The sequence below is a fragment of the Miniopterus schreibersii genome (assembly GCF_964146895.1).
Source record: "Miniopterus schreibersii genome assembly, chromosome: 8".
Classification (NCBI taxonomy): domain Eukaryota; kingdom Metazoa; phylum Chordata; class Mammalia; order Chiroptera; family Miniopteridae; genus Miniopterus; species Miniopterus schreibersii.
This window is the reverse complement of record NC_138109.1, coordinates 33,666,556-33,694,465: the sequence shown is the minus strand read 5'-3', so window position 1 is coordinate 33,694,465 and position 27,910 is coordinate 33,666,556. Positions and strand designations below refer to the sequence as shown.

Below are 27,910 nucleotides of genomic sequence, written 5' to 3'. Positions count from 1 at the left end.
CACTTTATGATAGTGTCTGAATAGACGGTGATATAGCAGTAGTTTTGAGAGTATTCTGTGTTATTGTGTCACAGTTACCTCTTGTAGAGATCCTAGTGTTACTAGTCAGTTTTTCATAATCCAGCAGAAGCTCAAAGTCATGATTTGTTCATGATCAGACCAGCTAGAAAGTATTGAAGCTAAACATACGTAGAGTTACAGCCACATTCAAACATACGTACATTCTAAAAGAACAGTGTGCATCCTTGTATGCATGTAAGTTGAGGCTTTTTATAAAGAAGTTAAATATTTCTAACTTAACACTTGCTCTTTCTTTCCAGGCGTTACTCTCAGTGGATGATGACACAGACAATCCCGATGATAGTGTGTTCTACCAAGTACAGTCTCTCTTCGGGCATTTGATGGAAAGCAAGCTGCAGTATTACGTGCCTGAGAACTTTTGGAAGGTATTTCACCAGTAACTCTTTAGGTGTGAAGATGTGAGATATTTGGAGTTTGGCTACATTCTTTCTCTAGTGATAGCTGTCTCTTGTCTTTATTAACTCTAGACTAATCCCATTGCCAGAACCTATACCAGCCTTCTTTAGATTGGTCCTTATTTCAAATGATTAGAATGTTTAGAGTACTCATGTAATTTCTAGGGATTTGCTAATCTTGGTTATTTTGGATATTTCTTTTGATGCTTATTTTAGCTGTTTGAAGTATTTGTTGAACTCATTCTTCAGAACCTGTGCCAGTTTTACTAATGCCTCTAAATAAAGAACATTCTTTTTTAAACATTGCTTTACTTTGGAGGAGTCACTTGTACTTTCCCCCATAGGTTGGTTAGTTTCTAAGAAAGAAATGCTCTGTTCCATGGCCTTAGCTCTCACCCTGTGGTGTCACAGACTTATTAGGATTACAAAGGGACCAGAGAAGACCATAGGTGGCTGAACATAATCTCATCTCACTTCTGCATCCTAATAGGGAATTTAATTTTTAGAAACATTAAGTACTCTTTTACCTTCTTTTTCTATCATATTCAGAAATTGCTACTTCTCCTTGAATGACATATTTAATTCTTATTACGTAGATTTTCAAGATGTGGAACAAAGAGCTTTATGTGAGAGAACAACAGGATGCATATGAGTTCTTCACTAGCCTCATTGATCAGATGGATGAATATCTTAAGGTAGAAAAAGTTGTATTTTCCCGCTAACCCTCTCAAACTCTAGTATAAGAACAGTCGGGTAGGATTTGGGACTGCTATGAAACTGACAAATCAGAAATTGATCATCTTGAATACCACAACTATATATCATTTCTTCTGGGTTTGAACATCAAAACGTGCACAGATCACTAAGGTTACAGGTTTCTTCTTAATTCATCTAACACTTGATAAAGTATGTAATTCTTAGTTTGTACTCCATAACAGTGACCATTTGTATCTGCATACTCTTATTTGTATGCATTGTAGTAACCTGGCCTCAGAGAAGTGCTATAAGCACTGGTGCAGAGCTGTCTTGCTTTGGCAAAGGGAACAAAAGGACTAGATTTAAAGTTGTTTTTGGTGATGTTTAAACCCAAAGCTTTCTACCTGTACCCAGTAAAACATGACAGACTGCCTAACTGGTACTGCCTTCTAAGTTATAGACAGATCCCATCACTGCCAGCTTGTGCCTCTCTTCTCAGAAGTAGGCAGGTTTTTAAATAACATATATTTATAGCATTCTGTCTGCAAAAAGAAAAAAAAAGATTGTGGAAAGTTGCTACTACCTTGGTAATTGTGTCATGGGCAGAAGGAATCAGAGTCGTCATGGAGAATGCTGTCCTTGTCATCAGCTCTGACTGACTTCTCTCCTCCTGAGCACTTGGATTACTGACAGTGGGTCTAATGGGTTATAGTCCTTTCATTAGTTCCCAGATTAAACTACCAAGATCACGTATTTTATTTTGGTGGTTAAATTGACATCTGTGTTTCAGTTAGGTCTAAATAAAATTCTATATAAGTAACCTATAAATTCTAGGCATATCAACTAAAATTGTAACTTTTTAATCCAACAGAAAATGGGGAGAGACCAAATTTTTAAGAATACTTTTCAGGGCATCTATTCTGATCAGAAGATCTGTAAAGACTGTCCTCACAGGTCAGTGAAGATGTCATTAATGTTAAAAAATGTTTATTATCATTTTTAAATGATTCTTCTAGTAGGTGGTGAATTTTGCATTTATTGAGAGACTTGCAAATATACCTCTCAAGGGATCTATATAGTGTATATTGAATTAAATTTCTTTGCTTTCAATTTCTAAAATTTCTTTGTCAAAATTCATAATTTTGAGTAATTCTGAATTGTCAAAAATTGGTATTTTTATTTGGTAGTGTACTTTGTAAAGGATGAGGATGTTATTAATTTCACTGATTTCTGTGTTTAATCTCAGGTATTATGATACTTTCAAGCTTTTTAAATTCTATTGTTGATTGTGGTTTTTCTCTTATTTCCTAATCAGATATGAGCGAGAAGAAGCTTTCATGGCTCTCAATCTAGGAGTTACTTCCTGTCAGAGTTTGGAAATTTCTTTGGACCAGTTTGTTAGAGGAGAAGTTCTAGAGGGAAGTAATGCATATTACTGTGAAAAGTGTAAAGAAAAGGTATTTCATTTGCCCTTTTTATAAAACACAATTAATATTTTATTCATGTACTTTGTGTTTCATGTAAGATCAATTTTAAGCTCTATCGTTACTTCCATTAGATTGTGTCATCACTTGTGTTTACAAGGGTGGGAAAGGCCTGTGGGAATCTATTTCCTTTGTATTAATTGCTTGGCTGTTTTACTTTCTTTAAGGAGATAACTGGGTTTTGCTTTTCTTTAGAGAATAACAGTCAAAAGGACCTGCATTAAGTCTTTACCAAGTGTCTTGGTCATTCACCTAATGAGATTTGGATTTGACTGGGAGAGTGGACGCTCCATTAAATATGATGAACAGATAAGGGTAACTTGGGTTTTTTTCCTGAAAGTTCTTATAACCATTACTACCTCACCCACTGTTTATTGTTTTTTTAATATTTTCAAACATCATTTAAAGCGTGAAAGTCATGGTCTCAGCATTCTGAGGAATGAGCAGCTTTTGCTAGTAGAACTGTGTAGTGTTACTGTAAATAATCAGCCTTGTTTCCAGAAGGCACCCTAGTGTCAGCTGTGAAGGCAGATGCTTTCCTTAATGCTCGAATGGGAGGCTACTTGTGCTTCCCCAGACTTGAGCCATTCTGAGGTTTTGTGCTTAACCTGGAGAGGTAGTCCTAGCTTGAATTAGGAAAACAGGCATCCCTAGTCTTTGTGACTGAGTTAATGGGTTTGGCAGTATATGTTACTAATCAACATCGATGTGCTCTCTTTGCTTTTAATAGTTTCCCTGGATGCTAAACATGGAGCCTTACACAGTTTCAGGAATGGCTCGCCAAGATTCGTCTTCTGAAGTTGGTGAAAATGGGCGAAGTATGGATCAGGGAGGTGGAGGGTCCCCACGAAAGAAAGTTGCCCTCACAGAAAACTATGAACTTGTCGGTGTCATTGTACACAGTGGGCAGGCACATGCAGGCCACTACTATTCCTTCATTAAGGATAGGCGGTAAGAGGTTCTCCCACCAACCCCTCTCTGCCCTTCCAGTGTCTCTTCTCTACTCCCCCTGCCCTCCTGTGTGTCTCCCCTCTGCTCCCCTGCCCTCCTGTATATCACTCTTCCACTCCCCCTGCCCTCCTGTATATCTCTTCTCTGTTCCCCTGTCCTCCTTTATCACCTACACTTATTGTTATGATACAAAGAAGCTTTTGCATTGTTCTTTGGTCTTATTTTTTATTGGTTTTTTAAAACTTACTGTAACTGTTTTTATGCCTTCAATTTGAAAAGTTATTTTAGAAATTAGAATAACTGTTGCTATATTTTTCTTAGGTATTTTCAAATGGTAATCACCTGCTATATTTGTAGACAGTCCAAAGAGATGAATACTGGAGATGGGGTGTTTGGTTTCTGTTGTAATGTTTGTTTCATCCTTGGGCTCTAGGGGATGTGGAAAAGGAAAGTGGTATAAGTTTAATGACACAGTTATAGAAGAATTTGACCTCAATGACGAGACCCTGGAATACGAATGCTTTGGAGGAGAATATAGACCAAAAGTTTATGATCAAAGTAAGTATTTACAAATGGGTATTTTCCATGAGTTTCATTTTTGTGAGTTAGGATTTTCTATCAAATTGGAAGCCATTTTCTTTACATAAAACAGAATCGATTTTATTCTTTTTACATACCACTGCTCTAGCTGTATAGATCCATCAACTCTGATGGCCAGAGTGAAAATGCTCAAACTGCTTGCAAACAAGGTTTTAAATCATTTCTTACAAGAGCCTTAGGGTGCAGGGGGGAGATGAGAGTTAAGTGAAAGAAATGAACATCAAAGAGAAACTAATGAAAGCAGAATTCCAACATTAAAAATAGTTTCAAAAGAAGTGATTATCCACTAAAATTTTCAGATTTCCTTTTCACTTATTTGGAGCTATGATTGATTAGAGAAGACATTTTTAGCATCTGTGTTTTGAAAACCATACTGTGCAGTGTGGCAAAGGAGTCTTTCCACAACCCCACCTCAGGGGAAAGGTATGAGGAAAAATATGTCACAAAACCCACTCAGAATTTGCTCCTTAAAGAAAAGACATTTTGCAGAGGCCTTACCATTTCTGAAACCTGATTTTGAAATGTTTGGGAGCATTTTAAGATTTCTGCCTATATTAGATTCACTGTATCAGATTTGATGCCATACCATAGTAACCATGCATCTAATCTTAGCAGCCGTTAATGGTTGGATATAGTATCTTAACAGAATTCACCTAGATTTGGCTGTTCTATGCAAAAATGATTAAGTTAGGCCAATTATAATCCCATCCTGTGCCACAAAATTTATTTTTAGATGTTACTTGCCTTTTGATTAAATTTAGACTTACCCAGGAGTATTTACCCTCTTTCTCTTACTGTGTTACCATACAACTTCCTTATTCCCTGCCCTCAGTATCACCTTCCAAGTAATTCTAAGCAGTACTCTAAAAAAACACACATTGCCCGGCCAGGCGTGGCTCAGCGGTTGAGCATCGACCTAGGATCTAGGAGATTGCAGTTCCATTCCCGGTCAGGGCACATGTCTGGGTTGTGGGCTCGATCCCTGGTCGGGGGCGTGCAGGAGGCAGCCGATCAATGACCCTCTCCCTCTCCCTTCCTCTCTCTGAAATCAATAAAGATATATTTTTAATAAATTAAAAGACACACATTTTACTTACACTTTGCATTTAACAAATTTAGTAAGTAGTTACTTGCTGAATTTATGGGTCCTTTGTTTTAGATTGTCAAGATAAGAAAACATTTTATTTACAAAGACTTCTTTCTTAATGTCTTGTTCTAAAGCAAACCCATATACTGATGTTCGCCGGAGATACTGGAATGCGTATATGCTCTTCTACCAGCGGGTATCTGATCAGAACTCCCCAGTGTTACCAAAGAAAAGCCGAGTCAGCGTTGTACGGCAGGAAGCTGAGGATCTCTCTCTGTGAGTGTCTTTTCTGTGTAATTTGCTATGAGGTCTCAGTAGGTGATACTGTGATCTTTAGAGTATGCTGTTTGGTATTTAAATGTAATTGGCTAAACTAGAGAGACATTCTAAAAAGAAAATAAGTAAATTGCTCTACCCCTTTTCTTTCCTCTTATTGCTACCTGGTATGACTTCCTTGTCAAAAAGTTATTTTGTATTTAGAAATATGCATATAAATTATTTTTTTCTAGAAGTGAGATCTTTCCATCTCGGCATTTATTGAATACACTTTATGTTCAGAACACAATAAGCACTATATCAGTGCTGTCAGAAGGTTTTTTTTATCCTGTTCTCTGTGAATTTGAATTTAAATTATTGAATTAGGAAAATATAGTTTAGGATACATTCCTAGGAGTGGAATCACTGGGTCAAACGGCAGCTCCATTTTTAATTTTTTGAGGAACTTCCATACTGTTTTCTATAGTGGTTGCACCAGTCTGCATTCCCACCAGCAGTGCGGGGGGGGGTAAAAGGGGAGAGAGTAACCAAAGAATTTATATGCATATATACACAACCCAAGGACACGGACAATGGTGGGGAGAGTGACTGGGGAGGGGGAAGGAACGGGGGTGAATGGGTCATTGGGGAGAAAAAGGGACATCTGTAATACTTTAAACAAAAATAAAAATTTTTAAAAGAAAAGAAAATATAGTTTATTTTTAAGTACAGTAACCTGTTTATGTAGGTTTGTCAGGTTATAGGAACTACTAAAACAATAGCCACTTTACATGAGACCATTTTCTGATTTCGTCTCTTAGGTCAGCACCATCTTCACCAGAAATTTCACCTCAGTCATCTCCTCGGCCCCATAGGCCTAACAATGACCGGCTCTCTATTCTAACCAAGCTGGTTAAAAAAGGAGAGAAGAAAGGACTGTTTGTGGAGAAAATGCCTGTTCGAATATATCAGGTAAGAACTATAATTCTAAGGGAGAAAATTTACATGGTATCAAAATCCATCTCATATGTCAAGAAGCACTCCTGCTGGTCATCTTGTGGACTTAGTTGTACCTCTAGTGCCGCATCTTCTTACCCACCTATGTCACAAATCTTTCATTTCAAGTCACAGAGGCAGCAATAGACTCAAAATAGGCCACACCATCACCACTCTCTGTGTGGCTATAGGATGCCAGAGATCAATAAGTAGAGGACGCGGGCAGTAAAGAAACACATTGTTAAAATAAACTTTCTGTATCTGGAGAGAAAAATTAAAGTTCATAACTTTTGGGTAAAACTAATATGACAGTGATGACCATTAATTATTGAATACCTACTCTATGCTACATGCTTTAAACAAATCCCTAATTCTTAAAACACTCTTGTGGAATAGAAGGTTTTCTTCCAATTTCTCAGATGGAAAAAATTAGGCTCAGGAAAGGAAAAAAAACTTACTAGTGTCTCAGAGACAGGATTAAAATTCAGAACTGTCCAACAACCCAGTCCAGACTTTCTACACTAATCAGAAGCTGAGTAGCCAGACCAGGGAATTTAAGGAAAATATGGAGTCTTTCATTAAGAGGGATTGAGAGAGAATGAAGCCATTTGAATCAAGGAGAGCACAAGAGTTGGTTGTACTTGGGAAAGCTCTGTTTCTCCCTATATTATACCGAAAATAATAGGTGAGACTTCACTTGTTCTTCACATGGTGGTTTTCCTAAATTTTACAAAAGGATTTGGTTTAATGAATAATAATTCACCTTTTACAACTTCTTATATATTGAAATGAAGATTTTTCTCTGTTTTAAAAAATTCAAAGCTTGGCAGTAGGGTTCTTATGAATCCTTTTAACCTAACATACCACTAAAAATGTCTTCTACATGTTGAATATTTTACCATTTCTTTAAAATAATTGCTAATTTTCTTTTGTAGATGGTCAGAGATGAAAACCTCAAGTTTATGAAGAATAGAGACGTGTACAGTAGTGACTATTTCAGTTTTGTGCTGTCATTAGCATCACTGAATGCTGTAAGTACTAGCCAGGTTGTTAACTAGAGCAGGAAAGGGTTATAATTAAACACCTTTCAGGTAACGTGTTCAGGGACTCATGCTCACTCTGAGTTGTTAGCCTTTAGATTAGATGAAAAAAAATTCCAACAAGTGTGTAATTTATTGAGCAATGTTAAAATATAGGCAATATTTGTAATGATGCAGGTTGTGAATGGCTGTGGCTTTCCACCTACTGACTTTTTTAAGCACACTTGTTTAAATTTTATAATGAATGTAAGAGTAGCCATGAGGTGATATCAATGGGTATTGGGCTTTGTGGAGATTAATTTCTCCTAATTTGTTATCAGACATTACCAGTACTTCCAAGTACTTCTCTTTCTTGAGTACTGTGATTATAATTTGCTAATAAGAGGAAAACTTTCTTAGTCAATTCCTTAGTAAATTACTTAGCATCTTGTGGTTTAAAGACTATTTTGAGAGAGCTTCATTAAAAAAAAATGGGGTGTCTTTCTTAACCTTTTTTAAAGTTTAACTGGAACATTTTCTGTAATGGCTGGCTAGATTTTTTGTATTATTAAACTTTATCATATGTGTCATTATTTAGTTCATAATGTTGGGTACTAATCTGTAAAATTTCTGTGAAAAAACATCTTGCCTTTTTTTTTCTTCCCCTCTCAGACTAAATTAAAGCATCCATACTATCCTTGCATGGCAAAGGTAAGCTTACAGCTTGCCATTCAGTTCCTTTTTCAAACTTATCTACGGACAAAGAAAAAACTCAGGTAAGAAGTGGTATGTTTTGATTGTCGCGGCAAAAAAAAAAGCACTGATTAATTCAGTTAAAGTTGAATTTATAAATTCAGCTTTTTGAAACATTGTTTTAGGTAGTTGGAAACTACCTAATGTACTTAGATGGTTAATGGCTCCTGTCTCTAAGAAATTTCTGATCCAGTAGGGAAATAGATTAAATAGGGCAATAACTGATGCAAGGCATAAATGCTGTACGTCTTTAGAAATTGGGCAGAATCATATCCAATTATGGGGATGGGGCTGGCATTAAAGATCCTGATGTTCTCTTGTAGTGTCTGGCATAGGATTGACTAAGAAAGTTTATTTGGTTACTTTCATTTGTGAAATTTGCTCCAGCTGTCTACACATTGCACACTATTTCCATTTTGTTTCTGTGGACCATTCTGGGCACAAGGGACTAGAGAGGGGTGGTGTAATTCATAGGTAGTATAGCCATTACACCTTTTTTTCTGTCCAAATATTTGTATTCCATAAATAAGGATATTAATGATTGTAACAATAAAATATAAAAGTGTAGAAAGCAGGCATTTTGTGAATGGCAATTAAGCAAAACAAAATGTTCAGGCTTTTTTTACAATTGAAATTTTTTTAAGAAGATGCAGATAGCTTCTTTACACTTTTTTCTTTTGGGGTTGAGGGGGATAAGTCACACCACAAGTACGAAAGACTGCAAAGCACTGGCGTCTGCAATGCGTGGAGCCATGTTAGTTAGTCACTGAGTATTTAGCTTGTCATCTACCTACCCCGCCCCACCCCCAAAATTTAAAATGGAATTGATACTCCATGGGGTTATTTGCTGGGACTGTACGCCTAACGTCACTTTCTTTGCTTTTTTAAAGGGTTGACACTGAAGAATGGATTGCCACTATTGAAGCATTACTTTCAAAAAGTTTTGATGCTTGTCAGTGGCTAGTTGAATATTTTATTAGTTCTGAAGGACGAGAATTGATAAAGTAAGTGTCAAGATTGTTAATTAAAATAAAGTTGTGTTTCGTCCAGTGATTGAGAGCAGAAGTTTCTTATTGCTCTTTTTATTTCAACTTGAAATTATTTTTCTGATTGGAATCGATTTTAAACTGTCTTCACTGATAACGCAGTGAGGAAATTATTCAGGTGACTTCAAAATCACTTTTTCCAAAACCATCTCTGTTGGACTAGACTCAGACAAGGTGTTCCGTGAATGTAAGGAGAACATGTTTGCAGATAGCCAAGTGCTCCCAGGCAACTATGTCCTGAAACCTGAAGTACAAGCCCCTTTCCTCAGGGCCCCACAGTCTGGTGGCAACTTAGAGATCTAACCGAAACTCTTGGTCCCACATCCCCTTCATCTCTAGGTCTGTGCATCAGATATTCATTTGTTTGTCTGCTTGATATCTCCACCTCTCCTTCCTCCCATCTACCCCATACAGCAACAGAAGTGTTCTTTTTAAAACAAATTAGATCATGTTACTTTCCTACTTAAAAAAAATGTTTAGTGGATTCCCATCGCATTCATAATAAAATCCAAAATTCTTATCATAACCCACAAGACCTTGAATATAATTTCCACCACCCAGCCCAGAGTGCAGATGTTTCTGCCTGGCCGTACCCTCCACCGCAGCTGAGGCCGCCTCGTCTACACACCAGTTGTAAAAGATTGGATTAGATAATGCACTTGCAGTGCACAGTGTGGTATCTGACTAACACGAGAAGTGCCAGGTGTATGGTAGTTGCCTGGTAAACCTTAACTGCTGTATCATCATTATAGAAGAAAAAAAGAGGGAAGCAGGCCTCTTTAGCCTCAAACACTTTTAGGGCTGAGGGTTGGGGAAGGGAGAGGAAAGGGAAGGAAAAGGATAGAAATATAAGTGCACAGGGAGTCGGAGGTGCTGTCCTTCCTGGGAACTTTAACTAGTATCTTACTCTGAGAAATTGAAGGGGTGCAAGAGAACTGCTCCTGAGTGAACAGGATTTATAAAATTCTAGGTTCTTTGCTTTCAGATCTCTTTAAGTCCAAATTTATATTTATCCAGACACTCACTTTAGGGGAAGAGAGGAAGGAGGAGGAAAGACTTTCCAGGGTTCAAGGCCTTGTTTTCCTGTCCGGCCTCCCTCTTCCCAGTGTCTGCGAGCTGTGCCAGCACTTTCAAAAGTCCTCAACTAACATCTTGGAGTGATTTTGTTTCTTGGATTGTAGGTGGGACCCATGCTGGGAAGGTTGACTGATAGAAATCTGTCTTGTTTTTTTACACCACACTTCTCTTTATTTTAGGATATTCTTGTTGGAGTGCAATGTGAGAGAAGTACGAGTTGCTGTGGCCACCATTCTGGAGAAAACCCTGGACAGTGCCTTGTTTTATCAGGATAAGGTCAGTCTCGTATTTAAATTTTTATTTATACATTCTGTTTTTACCAAACATTTAAAATTGCACATAATAAGAAAGAGAGCCTAGGATTGCAACCTGGTAATTTTGCCACATAAAATGTACCCTCTGTGACCCGACTTTCTGATGAATGCCAGGTAGAAGGCATTCTGACTTTTCTTCCTCATATCCCAGAAACCAAGGTAGGCCAGGAATTGAGGTCTGCTTTGGTCTGCTTCAGAATTTTCTCTCTAGAACATGCCCTTTTCAAAGTTTTCTCTCAAGAGTTTGTATTAGATCCCTCTGCACTGAGACTAACCTGAGTCTAGAGGCTCTAGTCTAGACCCTTAGACATTTTGAGCACCCCTGATTTGCCTCTTTCCTCATAAGCTCTTTTGTGGCCGAAACCTGCAGTTGCAACCATGCCATGCCCCAGATAGTTCCTTCATTGATTTCCATTATTCCCTCATCTGTTCCTCTTCCTCTGAATTTCTTCTTCTTCCTAAGCCTATTTCCTGTAACATTTTCTGGTTCAAAATTCTACACATGCCAAAGCAAACCATGGTATTTATTACCATCCTCAGTCCCTAAAGATTTTGAGACTTAGGGAAATAAATGACATACATTGTAAATCTGATCATTCAGTCTATTATTAAGTGATAGCAAATAGAGCAGTTACTTCCCAAGTTTGCTGTTTCAAACAGCTGACACTACATGGAAAACTTTGAAAAATGTTATTTTCAAAACTAATTGGCTCCTTATAAACATTGGCTGGAGGCTGTGTGCCTCAATGAACTAAAAATGCAAATTCTAGAAATTGCTGCTTCAAATACAGTTGTTGATTTTGTGATGCAACCTGGAGCATATTCTTTAAGGGAGATATTTAATCCAGATACAGCGCTTGACACCCAAGGACTTAGTTTCTTCAACATTGCCTGACCCGGGGTGCACTGTTAGATCAGACCTCCTCAGGAGCTCTGCTCAGTCCAGAATGAAGAAGGAGGCCAAATATGCCCCTTAGGAAAGACCCAGAAGACTGTCTCTCAATCCAGGAATCATAAGGAAGTTGAGATGTACTCTAAGGCTGTTGTTTTCAACCAGCTTAAACAGCAGAACCAGTTTCCAAACAAACCTTACCTGGATGCAGAAGATATAAAATAGGTCACTGGGAGCTGCTTAGGACAGTTTGGATACCTTTGCTCTGAAACACCTCGTGGACGTTTTCTAAGATATTTAACATGAGAGCCTTCTCACTCTCCTTCTTCTCCCATGCACCATCCCAGACTAAAGGTAAAGGCAGAATTAGTGCATCTCCCTACAGATGGGGGCAGGCCACGCTCTAGCACCCCCCCCCCCGACCTCCAAAGACAGGACTGCAGGTGGTAGAAAGGGAAGGATTGGTGCAGGACTAAAGCGTGGAAGCCGTTTGCCTCAGTAAATTCTACTTAATATCCAGATCCAGCTGATGCATTTTATGTCAGTTTTCCCTCTTAAGGAAATGGTGCCTCTTGCCACCCACTTTGTATTGTAAAGTACTTTGAAAATGAAGTGCTATGTAAATGCTAGATTTTACTTTATTTATAATGGGTGTGACAGGATGGATGGGAGTATTTTAAAAGTCTTATGAACACCATCTTCAAAGGAAATAAGTCAACAGGAATAGTAAGCCTGGTCTTCGTTCTCAGATCACAGATGAATTTCTAGGGACTTTTCCAAAAGCAGTTGGGGTGGGAGGGAAAGAAGAAGCAATGTGATAACCAAAATGGTTTCTAAACAAATAAAATGTTTTTCAAAGCTTTCCATGAGGCGTCAGCGGGCTTTCAAGTAAGTTCACAGTTGAGTCGATATTGCCGTTGTCATTCTGTCAGGCTGTTGCGCTCCATCTGCTCCATTGGCTTGATTTCTAGCCCTATTCCTGTGTCTGTGTTTTTTATTCTTTGCATCTGTGATTATGTGAAGAAGTAGCATAGTGGAGGGAGGGATTCAGAAATAGGTTTCCTTTAACCACCCCCAACCCCACCTTTTTTAAAGAGACAAAGAGGAATTGGCTCTACAGAAAATGTGCCCATTAGGCTATAGAATCATGCCCTTGACTCTGAAATCTAGGAAACAAAACTAGGCTTTCCTTTGAAATATTTCTATAGTACCAACCTTCCCCTAGCAGGTAAAATTGATCATTCTGTTCTTGCTCTCCAAAGCATAAATCCATCTGAATCTGAGACTGGATTGTATCAACCAGACTTTCCTTTTGTTCTTATGGTGATTTACTTCAAATTAATCCTGTTGCAAATGTCTATCTTACATTGTTTTTCTTTATGTAATTTCGTCTTTCCTCTAACCAGTTAAAAAGCCTTCATCAGTTACTGGAGGTACTACTTGCTCTGTTGGATAAAGATGTCCCAGAAAATTGTAAAAACTGTGCTCAGTACTTCTTCCTGTTCAACACTTTTGTACAAAAGGTAAATGATTTTTTTCCTAATATATTTTTGTAATACAGGATAGACTATGTATAGTCTAAAAGAATTCTGTACATGGAAAAAATATAGACTGGTCAGTATTGGATTTATATGATACGGTAGACTGTTTATTCTTAAAACCTTAATTCATGGGTTATATTACTTTCAAGAATTTGGATACAGGTAGGTGTAGTTACTCACTGACAGCAGACTGCATTAAAACTAGTGTAATTACATGTTTTGTAGCCTTTGTGAAGCAATGTGAGGCTGTTGGAACTCAAGAGTTTTTTAAATTAGCTTTTTAAAAGGTATTTTCTATATGTAAATTATAGCATTTCAAAACTTACTGACTCCTTAAAACTTCTCTTTTAACTCTGTTTTTAAAACTAATTTTTGGCCCGGCCAGGCATGGCTCAGCGGTTGAGCGTCGGCCTAGGATCCAGGGGATCATGGTTTGATTCCCGGTCAGGGCATATGCCGGGTTGCGGGCTCGATCCCCAGTCAGGGGCATGCAGAAGACAGCCAATCAATGGCTCTCTCATCACTATGTTTCTATATCTCTCTCTCCCTCTTCCTTCCTTTCTCTGAAATCAATAAAGATATATTTTTTAAAAATAAATAAATAAAACTAAGTTTTGTCTGGATAGGAATATAACTTGTCATTCTCCATATCTTGTGACAGCAAGGTATTAGGGCTGGAGACCTCCTTCTGCGGCATTCAGCTCTGCGACATATGATCAGCTTTCTTCTAGGGGCCACTCGGCAGAACAATCAGGTAATGCCTGCTTTACTGCCCATTGAGTGGCTGTGGGTTTCGTAATCACTCTACTCCTCTGTGTAGGTGATATTTTTAATTTCATAAGAGTCGAGGTACTAGTACTACATAGACTTTAAAATTCTTTGTAGTTCAATTATTTTTACAGCTTTCTGAGAATTTCCTAATAACAACAACCCTTGGAAATGACTAAGCTAAATTATCAGTTAAAATATGAAGGGCTGGTGGCATTGGGTCTTCCACTTGCTCTCTGGCACTGTGAGCAAGACTGTTTAGGTGGCAGTCTCTTCTGAGCTGCTGATAACAAGGCCAGAATTCAAATGTGAAATTGTACTGTTACGCACCAAAAGATGTTACTGCAGATACACTACTGCTCGTATTCAGAAAATGAAGGGAACTTGTTTTATAATAATAGGGTTAAATATATGTGAAAATGGCTCTCCGGTTGGACTTTCTATATTAGTGTGTTTCTCCCGTCCATTATGTTTCTTTTTTTGATAGATTTAAAATACACGTCATGTGAATGTGCAGTAATGATAAATAGTATTTATAGAGTGCCTGTGTGTTATGTGCCAGACACAACTGGTCACTTTATATGCTATACCACTGATGCAGTTCAGTAAAATAGGGAGTTTCATCCCCATTCGCAGGCAGGAATTACAGCATAGACAAGTTAAGTGACTTGTTCAAGGTCACAAAGCTAGTATTGTAGAGCCAGGTTCAGACCCAGCTCTGGTGTCCCCTGTATGTAATGCATCGCATAAGAGTTTTCCTTCCTTTTTCGGGGAGACAGACGTGCCACTTAGGCCTCCTCTCAGCTTCCTACCTGCCCATGCTGCTTTCTCCAGTATTAAAAAGCAAGCTCTGGCACCAGAGCCTACTCAGTATAAGGATATTATGTTGAGATTTACAGTATCCATTTTTCACTCAAGCTCTTCCACTTCAGCAGTTCCATTGACAATGGTGGTTGATTTAAATTCACTGTGATTCAGCTGCACATATGATCAGTATTGTTTTGCATTTATGGAGCACATAGCATTGAGAACATTTTCACTTTTAAGGTTTCATTTAGTTATCACAACCACAAAGTGGCCAGAGCAGATAGGTTATCTCTGCCATTATATATCAAGAGGCGGGGCAGTGTTACTGTGAAGAATTGGCCACTCGCACAGCACAGTGAGTGGTGGAGGAGGGCCGGGCCCCCAGCTCTCCAGCCTCATGGGCTTCCCCATTACCTGGCACAGAGTAAGCAGTCAATACCTAAATTAGAATACATGAGTGAATTTGTTTCAGAATATGAGTTAATATGTCTTAGGGAGAAAACACTGTTAAGCTAGCTTAAAACCTATGACCTCTTGTACTTTGACCTCTTTTACTATCAAACATTGAGGCGTAATTGTGGACCAAATTATGAAGCAGCACGTCCTTTCCCTTCCTCGTCATGTTATTTCTAATCACAACACAAATGTCCACTTCATGTTCTCTGACAACAGATACGGCGATGGAGTTCAGCACAAGCCCGAGAATTTGGGAATCTTCACAACACAGTGGCATTGCTTGTTTTGCATTCAGATGTCTCTTCCCAGAGGAATGTTGGTAAGCTTAACATATCTTTAATACATCAGAAAAATGAAGAGGAACCGAATTTGTCAGTAGTGCGTGGAGGGTAACAATGTTAGCAATTAAGTGGATAGTACTTGTTCCTCACTTGGCTATTTGATATTGTTTTAATTCACATTAAACTTCACTTTATTTTACTAGTTTGTCACAAGGGAAAGTGAATCATTTATTTGGCCGAAGGGTATGTAAATATTTGAAAACCTCTGGTAGGATTAAAGGCTAATTCAGAGTTTAGTTGGAACAACTGATCTAGTGCTAAAATTGCCAAGATGTGGGTTGGAGTCTCCTAGCTTGTGTGAACTTGACCAAGCCACCTCACCCTCTAATTCTTAATATAAAATGGAGATATTAAAAACATAACCCCCCAGGCGTACTGAGGGTTAATGAGTAAACCGTTAAACTACTTTATAAAAACAAAGGGATTTCACCTGTAAATTAAGTCACTGAAATGTATTTGAATATATAGTATAGTAGGTAACATTTCTAGCTTTGTCACCCACAACCAGTAGTTCAGTCCTCATTTAATAGACCAAAGACACAGATTGTCCTATACGGTTATCCGCTGTTCTAACTTGTCTGTACTGTGTTTTTGTACTGTTCCTAGGCCTTGTCATGTCAGCACCAACAGCAGTAGCAATAATAATACAACAAAACTGCTGAAAAATATCCAGTGTTTTCTGTGTACTGTGCCTGTCCATGATCCTTTTAGTTTATTTTGTGTTTATAATCCCCTCAGCAAACCTATGAAAGATATTTTCCCCTTCTGTAAATGAGGAAACCAAGATACAGAGAGGTTTAATAACTTGCACAAGTCTCACAGCTAGTAAGTGACCTAGCAGCCAGTGTGTGAATGCAAGCTTCTGACCCCAGAGGCTGCGGTTGAATTATAGTGTAGTCTGACCAGTAAGATCTGAACACAGGAGACTAGATAAAAACCACAGCTCATCACTCTGGTCTGGAAGTGCTTACTGACACTCTAAAGAGACCTTGGGGGAGCCCTTGGATGGTTTGAGGTAGCGTTTGCTTCCTAAATCTGATTCATTCATCTAAAGAGACAAAGCTGCCTAAGTATGAATTAAGGTAGATTTGTAAAAGAAAATAGTGTGAGTTCTTGCTTTTCTAGCACATGGGGTAACCCCTTCCATATGGGTTAATTCTGCTTAGCATAAGTGGTGGTTGGGGGACAAAAGTGTCTCGCCCAGTGTCTCTTCAGAGTCACAGTGGGCATTTTTTCCATAGAAGGATTATATTTTTACTTCTTGGAAGGATTGTCTTGGGTGGGGATCACTGGGATTCTAGAGATACAACTTAGGCTGACAATGAAAGAGGTAAACACTTTGCCTGTGTACACATCTGGCTTCCTCACCAGACTGAGAGAGCCGGTTGTGAGCACTCAGCAGTTGTGTGTGTGAATCCTGAGAGAACGGCTTGACCCTGTTGGTGTCTATTTCACGAAATAGCAGCAAGTGAGACAGACTTTGTTTCTCTGGTCTCCTGAAGCTCCTGGTGCATTTAAACAGCGGCCGCCTGTTAGCATTGCTCCCTCCAGCCCCCTGCTGCCCCTGCACGAGGAGGTAGAAGCCTTGTTGTTCTTGTCTGAAGGGAAACCGTACCTGTTAGAGGTAAGTCCTTGTCCTTCTAAAGCCACTTTCTCTTCATTTCTCCTAGTCGAAATATAGTTTCTCCTTTTGTTATTAGTTATATTTTGTGTGTTATTCTGATGAAGAAGGGTATTAAGAGAAGCAATGATTCTTTGAAATTAATTTTTCTTCCTGTGTATATGTCAGAAGGAAATGATCAGTAGAAGAGAATGTTATGTGTTAGTCCTCTCTTCAACCAACAGTTGGACCCCCAGGTCCGGCCCAGCTAATTACTCCCCTACGTCCCAATAGGTAAATGCACCTCACCAATCACAGTTACTCAGTTTATTATCAGAGGTTTTGTTCCCAGTCTCTTTTGTGTCCCTGGTCCTGAAGTGTTACACCTCTGAAGCACACATGATATTTAAACCTCAGGAGTATGGAAGTGGGCTACTCACAGCACTCTGTGTGGCCTGTGTGCAGCCCAGGCCACTTCCCCTTCCACCCGGAGCTACCCCTTCTTGAGAATTTAGTCTTCCAGTCCTTCCATAACTTGGCTTATATACGTATGAACCTATATGTCATACTGGTTTTTTAACTACATTAACAATGCTATGCTCTATGTCTTTTTTTAAGCTAAGCATTGTGGTATCTCTTGGATTTATCAATAATTATTTTAATTTGGGGAGGGCATTTGCCTTTGAAAATCTGATGAAAGTGACTCAAGAAAAAGGTGCACATTTGCACAAAATTGTGTTAAATTTCAGACAGACCTAGATACCCTGAAACCTATCCATGGAGTTAAAGAAACCCTATTTTGAGACAATGTTGATTATAGTAAATCTGAGTAAGTTTCAGTCAAAGCCAGAAACAGCCTATCAACAATTAACAGACACGAGAAGAGCTTCTCCTCTTACCCCTCCCATAGGTGATGTTCGCTTTGCGAGAGCTGACGGGCTCGCTCCTGGCACTCATGGAGATGGTGGTGTACTGCTGCTTCTGCAACGAGCACTTCTCCTTCACCATGCTGCACTTCATTAAGGTAGGACCAGCTGGCCGGGTTTCAGAGAGAGGGAGGGAGAGGGAGAGAGAGAGAAACATCAATGATGAGAGAGTCATTGATCGGCTGCCTCCTGCACGCCCCCTACTGGGGATGGAGCCTGCAACCCAGTCATGTGCCCTGACCCGGAATCGAACCGTGACCTCATGGTTCATAGGTCGACACTCAACCACTGAGCCATGCTGGTGAGTTCTTTAAAAAAAGAATTCAAAATCCCATCATTCACTGGCAATCACCATGAACATTCTTATATTTCCCTTTTATTTTCTATGCATGTGTTTTAACATAATTGGGATTTTATTGTCTTTATGATTTTTTGCTTTTTTTCACTTAACATTATAAATATTTCCCATATCATTAAAAGTTACCTGTAAGTATAATATTTCATCTTCTCATTACCATGATTATTAGCAACACGTTTGCATTTGGTTCAATTTTTAACTGTTAAGAATAATACTTCATAGTTAATAATGCTCTGTGACCATTATTGTGTAAAAGGTATACCAATTCAGATCATTGCCCCCTGGGCAACATTTAAAAAATCAAAAATAGGGTTCTCTCACCTGAAATGGTGCTGCAGTTCATTATGAAGCTCTGGTCAGTATGCTGATTACAGCTACTTATGCGGCTCTTACTGGATGCAAGCACTGTTCTGAGCAGAGGACATATTTAACTCACTTAATTCTCAAGTAGCCCTTTCAGGTAGATACCATTTTATCACCATTTTACAGTTCAAGAATCTGAGGCACAGAGTAAGTAACTTGCCCAGGGTCATACAACTAGTAGGTGGCAGAGTGGGCATTTGAATGTGGGCCATCTGGCTCCAGGGCTGTGCTCTTAAACATATTGTTTACTGCCTTTCTAGGGATTACTAGAAAAACCTTTAAGCCTACACATGTCATTTTTATTAGTTTTTAATCTTTAATGACATGGATAATACACAACTGCATTCCCTTTATGAAAAATTAAAGCATACGAATAAGGCCATAGTCGACTTTGACCAACATCAACCAGTCTTGTCCCCTCTCCACCCTACTGCAGGGACCTGTACTGCCACAGGCTTCTTTCTGTAAATTCACACCATATATATTACTTTCTGCCCACAGAATTCCAGACACACCCTCTTGCCTGCACCAGGATTTATAATAGTGATACAGGTAGTGCTGACAAGTAGCAGGTGATTAGAGGGTTGTCTTGAGACTCCTAGTAAAATGTGTTTTGCCCTGAGCCTGTTCCATGCAGACTTGTGTCAGAGGTGTGAGCTCCTCTCTCTACTGCTTACTGATTATATAGCCTCAGGCAGCTTCCTCCTCTGCACAGGGATAGGGAGTATGACTTGGCCTCACACATGGTGGGGAATCTGTGCGGTGTGGTGTACAAAGTGCTTACTTAGTGCCACACCTGACACCTGGAAGTGGTGTGGTGATGCATGTCATTTATCGCCCCCATCCGTGTATCTGTGAGGTTGTTAAAATGCACACAGCAATGGGAGTCTTCTAAACCTTGCTTTCTTCACTCAGTGTGTCTAGGCAGGTTTTTCTGTTTCATAAACCAGCTTTTCTTCTGTATTTCACTCAGCCTCCTTATCTCAGAACATACTCATTTTCATTCTCATAGCTATAGCAGCATATTCTGGAAAACAAAATAGGGTATGTATAAATGAAATTAAAATGTGGGCCTGTTTAGTGACTTAAAATTATCTTCCTTATGCCTTTCCTCCTCCCTCCTTCCTAATTTCATAGTAAAAGACCACAGAGTCTCGCAGCTGGGAGGACCACAGAGGTTGTTTGTTTCAGTCCCCAGGTTTAGCTTTTGGGAATTGAGGCCCCCAAAGAGCGGAATTGACTTGACCAAGGTCAGCCATATAGTGGTAGAACTAAGGGCTTGAATCCAACATTGTTGACTGACATGCCACCATGCTTTCCACTGAAGACTTACTGGAATTTTCATGCTTTTAAAAAACATTTCAGAACCAACTAGAAACAGCTCCACCCCACGAGTTAAAGAATACGTTCCAACTGCTTCATGAGATATTGGTAAGTAATAAATGTTCTCAGTCCTGTATTTGGGCATGTGTTAGCATGGTTTATAAATAATAGTTGTTATGTTTTCCATTCATTGTCCTACACTTACTGAATCCACCAGTCATTTTTGGTGCATTATTGATTTAGACAGTAAGAAAACCCTACCCCATAGGGGCTTGTGGGTTAGTGAGGGAGCTAGCCAAGTGTGCAAGCAGTTGTAGTGTAGAGAGGAAAGGAGTAATGGACAGCCCTGCTGTGGATAGGAAGCTGTGCTAAGCACAAACATTATCTTGTTTAAACCTCACAGTAACCTCAGGTAAATTGCTAGCTCTGTAGTTCACTCAGATCTTAGGTACCTTTGATAGTCTTTGTACTACTGAAAATATTTTTTACAAGCCATGAATCTGAAATGTAATTGACTGTAGGATGCATCCCAATTTTGGAAATACATATAAAAACCAGGGGGAAATTCGGTTATAATCAGCAACATACAGTATCACATTAGAAATTAGAACTCAGAGGTGGAGTGATTTGCCCAAGACCAACCTTTAATAAGTCACAAAGCCAGATCTGAGCCAAGCAATCAGCCTGTACCCCATGCTCTCCACCGCACCCCTGGATTGCTCAGTGAACTGGAAATAGGCTGTGTGACTGGAAGGAGGGGGAGCTGAGTGAGGTATGGGGAAAGAAGCCAGAACCAGAGCATGCAAGGCTCAGGGGCCAGTGCACAGGGACCTTTTCCTATAGGACAGTGGCTACACACTGGCTCCTGGGAGCCACTTCTGTCCACATCCCTGTTTTATTTGGCTCAGATTGTTCTGTTTTGCTTTCTGATTTCTGGATTCAGCCTGTCTTGAGAAGGCAGGTAACCTGGCCATATTAGTCCCATGTCCTGTCTGCCACAGTCACCTCGAGCAGCAGCAGCAGGCCTCCTTTGCTATGGCACGTGATCTCCAGTTCCCTATAGCCCTAACTGCTCCTCACGGTCTGAGACCTCGCCCATTTCACCCGTTTCTTATCATCTGGACATTTAAGTTTGCAACCTCTGCTGTCAATGACAGGTGCCATCGAAGGGTTTTAAGCAAGCAAGTTCTATGGTCTTATTCATGTCTTAGAAAGTTGCCCTTGGCAGTTGTTTTGAAGGATGAACTAAAGAAGGAAGCAAGTTTGGAATTGGAAGACCATGTAGAAGTCCGTGGCAGTAATTTGAGTGAAATAACAAGGCCTGTATTGAGGAGAGGTCAGCGTCAAAGGGGGCAAAGGACATATCAAGAGGTGTTTCAGAAAGAAAATCAATAGAATTTGGTGATTGGTTGTGAGCTAGTGAGAGAGACTAGCCCAAAAACTCCTTAAAGGGAGGGAGGGACTGGGTTCCCTTTAGATCCTCCATAAGACTTAGTATAGGCCTTGGCACAAGGTGGCATTTAATAAATGCTCTCAAATAAGGAACTACATCATGTATGCCATTTATAGAAAGCCTATCCTCCCAGTCCTTTATCTGCTTTTAGACCTGGTACTTTCACAAACTTTGGAAGGTTGTTTCTCCTCAGGAGCAGGGCTGCATATTGTTTATCTGCTAAACAACAAACCCATTGGGTTTACTGCACTGTGCACAGTTGGGTGCGAGGCACTAGAAGTGCAGCCAAAGTAAGACACATATCCAGCCCTGTGTGACATGGTATAGACCTCCACATCGACTTGTATGTAGTGCCTGTGTTGTAGCAACACTGTGACACATTTTTGCTAAACAAGTTAGACCATAAACCTCTCACCCTCAGGATCACGAAATATACATCCTTGTAACCCACAGAGAACTGTAAGTGTTGGTAAGAACACATTGATAGGAAATAAATAGATCTTCATCTGTAGTTTAAAATTTAAGATATTAAGATATATGGCAGTGACATGGTATTTCTTTGTATTGGGTTTATTAAGTTAGAAATGAAATCTCTTCAGTGGCTATAAGTTCCTTCTTTCATTTATCAACCTTTGTTTCCTTCCTCTCACAGGTCATTGAAGATCCCATACAAGTAGAGCGAGTCAAATTTGTGTTTGAGACAGAAAATGGACTACTAGGCAAGTATACCCAGCCTTAATGGGAAATGGTAGTGAATGTGCGGATAGCCAATCTCCTCCCTAACAGGTCTGCCCCCCCCTCCCCTTACCCCCACCCTGCTTCCCTGGTACAATCAGTGAGAAATCCAACAGAAGTCCAATTAAGGCCATTGGGTTCCCTCATTCTGGTCATGAGAATTAAAACCAGACAACCTGATCATCCTGGACACTTTCCTACTTTAGTCAGTTAAGTGTAGTGTGGGGCTCTTCCACCAGGTCAGGTAAGAGTCAAGGGTGCTGTGACTTTTTCAACAAGCTAAAGGCACTTTCTGACACAGGAAAACCTTTCATTCCACTCTGCAGTTATTGGGGAGGAAAGAGCTAAAACCTCAGGCTCAGGATGTTGTCAGATTCTTGAAATGTGATTGTTTTTTCACCTGTGGCATGAATGCACCCAGATTTCTATTGTTGACTCAAAAAGGTTTTGGCAGAGTCTCTTTCTCAGAAGGCTGAAGTGGCTTTAATGAGCTATTTCTTAGAAAAAGTTTGGTTAAAAATAGTCTTCTCCAACTCCCACCATCCACCTGTGTTTCCAGTTAATCTGAATCATTTCACAGTTTGCTTATGTATTAAGAAAAGATTTAGGACCTCCTTTATTGCAGAAAGGAAATTTAAGCTAAAGAAGTTCTGTAGCTGCAACACTCTAGGCCACCCCTGGGAATGCGGACTCTACTCAGAGCAGTACCCAGGCTCTGGAACTCACAGACCACACGTACACTCGTCAGGAGCAGGGGCCAAGTGTCATTATCTGTAAATCCCCAAAGCCCAGAGCAAGAAATCCTTGGTGAACTAATACCATAAGTTTCCATTTATCACACTGAAAATGTTATAGCTACTCTTCTGTCAGTAGTGTGGTAGGCAGAAAAGCTTGGCAGTCTCTAGGCAAGTAATCAGCCAGTATAAATTTTAGCTCCTTTCATTGCTTCTAAAAGCCACCCTTTCAACACCACTTACGCTTCTTGAATACTATCTGGTATTTCTGCCTTTTAGAATTTGGGGGATCCTATTGAGTCAGCACCATGCTTTTAATTTAGTTCTTTATCTGCTTCTGAGGGTAATTTGTTGTAAATTTTCAGAACAAGAGACCTGCTTTCATTTTAGTGCTTTATTGTTCAAATGTTCTCTTCCCTCCCTTCAGCTCTGATGCACCACAGTAATCATGTGGACAGCAGCCGCTGCTACCAGTGTGTCAAATTTCTGGTCACTCTTGCTCAAAAGTAAGTATTGGCTCAAAAATGCAGGGAGGAAATGATTACAAGTCAAATATGACCAGAAAACCATCTGCCTTGTGTTAGTACCTGGAGAGTCTGACTCAGGGCGAGATAGCTTGGATGGCACAGAAACCTGTGTGGGTGATCTCAAAGAGATATAAAGGGAAGTGTTAAAAAAGTAATAACCTTACAGAGTCCAAGGAAAAAAAACTAAACCACTGTTTTATGCAGAAAGGGTAGGAATCAAGGTGGGTGAGCCTTCACTCGAGATAGCTTTCAGAATGTAGCTTAGCTGCCAGCTCTTTCAGGTTGTAGGTCCCCACTTTCAAAACAGTTTCTCAAGACAAAATCCTATTATAGCTACTTACCTTTATGAGTCCAGACACTGCTAAATGCTTGGCCTGTATTCTCATTTATTGTTTGCAACAACTGTGAGGTTAGGGACTGTTACTAGTCCCACATCGCAGGTGGTCTAAATGACACACCTGCAGTCAGGGCTGGGACCTGAACACAGGCTGACTGACTTCAAGCAAAGGTTCTTTGTTCTTTTTTCTTTAGCTGTAAAATATACATAACATAAAAGTTACCATTGTAACCATTTTTAAGTGTAAGTCCAGTGGCATTAAGTACATTCACATTATGGTGCAGCCATCACCGCCATCCATCTTCAGAACTTTTTCATCTCTCTAATGGTTAGTGGGCACCCACATCATGGTGCCCATTAAACATTAGACAGTAATTCCCCGTTCTTCCTCCCTCTAGCCCCTGGCAAACATCATTCTCCTTTCTGTCTCTATGAATTTGACTACTCTGGGAACCTCATAACAAGTGGGATCATGCAGTATTTTTCCTTTTGTCACTGGCTCATTTCATTCAGCATGACGTCCTCAAGGTTTATCCGTGTTGTAACATCAGAATTTTTTTTCTTTTTTAAGGCTGAATGTTTCATTGTGTGGATAGACCACATTTTGCTTACTGATTCATCTGTTTGTAGACTCTTGAAATGCAAAGGTTCTCAAGGTTATAAGGAACCTTAATGGTTTGTTACTTCAGTAGCAAAAACAAAATATCAGAATCACTGCATGATGACCCAAGGTTATTGAGCTGACTACACTGCCATCTCTGAGTCTGGCACCGAGCCTTCTTTATAGCTTACTTTATTTTGCTCCAGACTTTTGCTGATTCTAGGCATGGCTATTGCCATCCTTGGACTTGTACCAAAATAAGAATGAGAAATCTGTTTGGCTTAATCTGCTGCATTTGAGCATCCTAAACAGATATTACTGAGAACCTTGCTGAAATAATGCAGGAACATGCGTTCCCATGTGACATAGCATTGTGGACACAGATGGAGATCATCCTGCCACAATTGTGTGCTCATTAATTAGGCTTGATATTGGCAGCATGTCATAAGTACTTGCCTAGGAATGGCATTTCCATCCCCCAAGTAGTGTTGGGGCCATGTAGTATGTCCGATGCATGCAGACACACAGTTCAGATACCAGTGTCTTTATATGTGTCTTCCATATCCTTCACACATCTGTTTCATATACACTCTCTAGTGGCAACATCACCATCAGTACTATCTTCAAATATGAAGGACAGCTTTCCAGAAAGGCAAATAAAAATAGAAAGAGAGAGGGTGGCTCTAAGACCATGTTTAACTATAATATTCTTTCTTATTCAAATACTGATATTAAAGAGTAGTTTGATTTTATCAAGAGGTCATTTATTAAATGCACTATTATAAGGTTTTTTATTTTCCATTTCTCAACTTTGAATTTTAATAGAACTGAGGTGAGTTAGAGACAGATGAGACTTTTCACTATGTATTTACCTTTATTGCCTTTTAAAGTATAACGTGAATGTACCCAAGCCAAAAAAAAGGTAAAAATATAAAGACAACTGAACTTTAGTGAAAGCAGCATTTGTGTTTCAAAATAAAAAGGTGCTGTAGATTAAACAAGTATATTTGCAAAGAAAACATTTGGCTAATGGAAGCCTTCGACGGCAGGTGCCCTGCGGCTAAGGAGTACTTCAAGGAGAACTCCCACCACTGGAGCTGGGCCGTGCAGTGGCTGCAAAAGAAGGTAAGTGCGCTGGCGCCCGCCGGTTCCAGCGTCGGCGCCGGCGGGAGCACATCGAGTCAGGAGGGAGCCCCCATCACTCACTTGAAACTGGTCCCAAAGTATTTTCAGTCTTTAAACATTTTGTAGTACAATTGATACCTATTTTTATGCACTAAATTTGTGTCTTAATATATGCATCTTACCTTTATAGGTGGAAAAGTAGGGATGATTATATAAGAAGTAGTATTTTACTGAGCTCTTGAGAGTGGGAGTGAAGTTTTCCAGGAAAGAACCTTCTGACGTGATAGAAGGTCTGGGTAGACTTACACAGTGTTTTAGATGCTTCTACATTCTACTGTCTAATGGCAGGAATTGTGGGCTCGTGTGGGGTTGTCATCTCTGATGGCATTTTTGACCTTCCACCTCAGATGTCAGAACATTATTGGACACCGCAAAGCAATGTCTCTAATGAAACGTCAACTGGAAAGACTTTTCAGCGAACAATTTCAGCTCAGGTGAGGGTCCTCTTTCTGTTCTGTGTGGCTTGAAATTCCTTAGGTGGGATTTTTAGTATGTTCCTCAGAAACTGCAGCCTCAGAGACGAGAGGTATAGGTTGAAAATGAGAGCGGGCAAAAGAAATGACTGAATTTTTATGAAAAGACAGCAAATTGGTGCACAGGTTGAGAATTATAGAAGAAAAGCCGTATTGGTGGGTCAGTCTGGCCCCGCATGGCACGGAAGTTGCGGGGTACTCGGGGGCTGCCATGAACCACCACCTGTGAGGCTTCCGGTGCCTCCAGAGGCCACATGAAGGGTGGTTTCGTTCGTGATGCCACTACGTACTCCCTGACCTTTCCTCCTCGTGCTTACTCTCCCGCAGGACACATTGGCGTATGCCACCGCTCTGCTGAATGAGAAAGAGCAGTCGGGGAGCAGTAATGGGTCGGAGAGCAGCCCTGCGAATGAGAACGGGGAGAGGCATCTCCAGCAGGTATAACTGCAGGGCGTGTCCCTGTGCGGAAGGGCAGCGCCTGCTCTGAAGTTTCCAAAAAGAATGTTCATAATCAGGAAAAAAGGAGACAGCAGCCTCTGTCCTGCAGTGATCTCTGTGCAGGACCCACTCACAGCTCACAGTGTGTTGAGAGGAGTCCAGTGCTGCCATATGAAATACATGCCAGGCTTTGACCGCAGTCTGTGGTGGCTGTTCTAACAAGTTGGAGAGTCCTGAAAAAGCCAGGCCACAGCTGTATTCATTCCAGCTTGTCCAGTTCACTCTGCCAGGCTGTGAAAAAGCGCCCCCTCCAGCTTTTGCTTTCACCAGCCTCCAGGACACACAGACCCTGGAGAGGAGGGGCCTCGTGCCACTAAAATCTACCTGCTTGTTGGGGGAGTCAAAGGATAATTTTAAGCTTGCTTTAAAAAAAAAAATTTTTTCAATACTAATTACTATAGTAGAAAAGGAATAAAATATTTATTAAACACCTGTGTGCAAAATAGTGAAGCAGGTGTAACTGTAATGACAGGTATGTGTCTTCCCTCTGCTCTGTGACCTTCCAGAAGGGCAGCCTCCTCTGTCGCTCCATAACAGGGCTTGGCAGAGGCCTCATTAAATGAATCTTGTTGATGTTGTGTGTGTCTTTTTTTTAATCTTTTGGATCCTCATAACAGCCTGTGAGGTCTCTATTACCCTGACTTTACTGAAGGGAAACTGAGGCTCACATACTTTATTTGCAGAGAAAATAAAAGCTATCAGACGCGCTCCTGTGGCTGCCGGCTCCTAGACGTACAGGCCCCGCGAGCCTCTGTCCTCGCCTGTGACAGGGAGGGCTCCCTGCCCTCCCCCTCTGCCATCTTGCCAGAAGCGCTGTACTCTGTCTTCCCCTCCCTGTCTTCGGTTTCTTGAGCCTCTCCCTCTCTGCAGACCCCTCCCAGCCGCGTGTTGCCACACTCACTGGTCTCCCACCCTTTCTTTAAAAGCTCTCTTCCTCCCTCATCCCTGCCCTCTTTCCTCTCCTCCGCAGCCTCGCTTCTTCAGAGTTCACTGTCTTTATTTTCTGATCTCTCTTGTCCTCCAGCCTCTTCCTGGCTGACACCCCCCCCCCCCCCCCCCAGCAGCTGGGCGGCAGCAGCCTCCGCTTGCAGTTCTCAGCCAGGCTGACCGCTTGGCAGCACCTGGTGCCATGTCTTCCTTAACACCCTCCTGGGGCACTCATAGCTCCCCACCCCCTCTGGCGGTTCTTCCTCAGCCTTTTCTAGGCCACCAGGAAATGCCCCTCAGCCTGTCCTCTT

General features: G+C 40.4%; 1 protein-coding gene across 2 annotated transcripts in view; it reads left to right on the top strand.

The window, feature by feature from the left end:
* USP24 (ubiquitin specific peptidase 24) overlaps positions 1-27,910 on the top strand; it is a 115,259-nt gene that overhangs the window by 83,324 nt on the left and 4,025 nt on the right. For both annotated transcript variants that reach the window (XM_081144427.1, XM_081144426.1), the window contains exons 44-67: positions 321-446; positions 1,073-1,171; positions 2,044-2,126; positions 2,488-2,629; positions 2,852-2,971; positions 3,387-3,607; positions 4,041-4,165; positions 5,429-5,570; positions 6,371-6,521; positions 7,481-7,576; positions 8,237-8,340; positions 9,208-9,321; positions 10,620-10,716; positions 13,053-13,169; positions 13,849-13,941; positions 15,435-15,537; positions 17,062-17,183; positions 18,070-18,183; positions 20,172-20,237; positions 22,235-22,301; positions 23,479-23,557; positions 25,566-25,641; positions 26,049-26,135; positions 26,502-26,612. In XM_081144427.1, the coding sequence (XP_081000553.1) occupies positions 321-446; positions 1,073-1,171; positions 2,044-2,126; positions 2,488-2,629; positions 2,852-2,971; positions 3,387-3,607; positions 4,041-4,165; positions 5,429-5,570; positions 6,371-6,521; positions 7,481-7,576; positions 8,237-8,340; positions 9,208-9,321; positions 10,620-10,716; positions 13,053-13,169; positions 13,849-13,941; positions 15,435-15,537; positions 17,062-17,183; positions 18,070-18,183; positions 20,172-20,237; positions 22,235-22,301; positions 23,479-23,557; positions 25,566-25,641; positions 26,049-26,135; positions 26,502-26,612 (2,655 nt within the window). The remainder of the gene's footprint in view (positions 1-320; positions 447-1,072; positions 1,172-2,043; positions 2,127-2,487; positions 2,630-2,851; positions 2,972-3,386; positions 3,608-4,040; positions 4,166-5,428; positions 5,571-6,370; positions 6,522-7,480; positions 7,577-8,236; positions 8,341-9,207; positions 9,322-10,619; positions 10,717-13,052; positions 13,170-13,848; positions 13,942-15,434; positions 15,538-17,061; positions 17,184-18,069; positions 18,184-20,171; positions 20,238-22,234; positions 22,302-23,478; positions 23,558-25,565; positions 25,642-26,048; positions 26,136-26,501; positions 26,613-27,910) is intronic.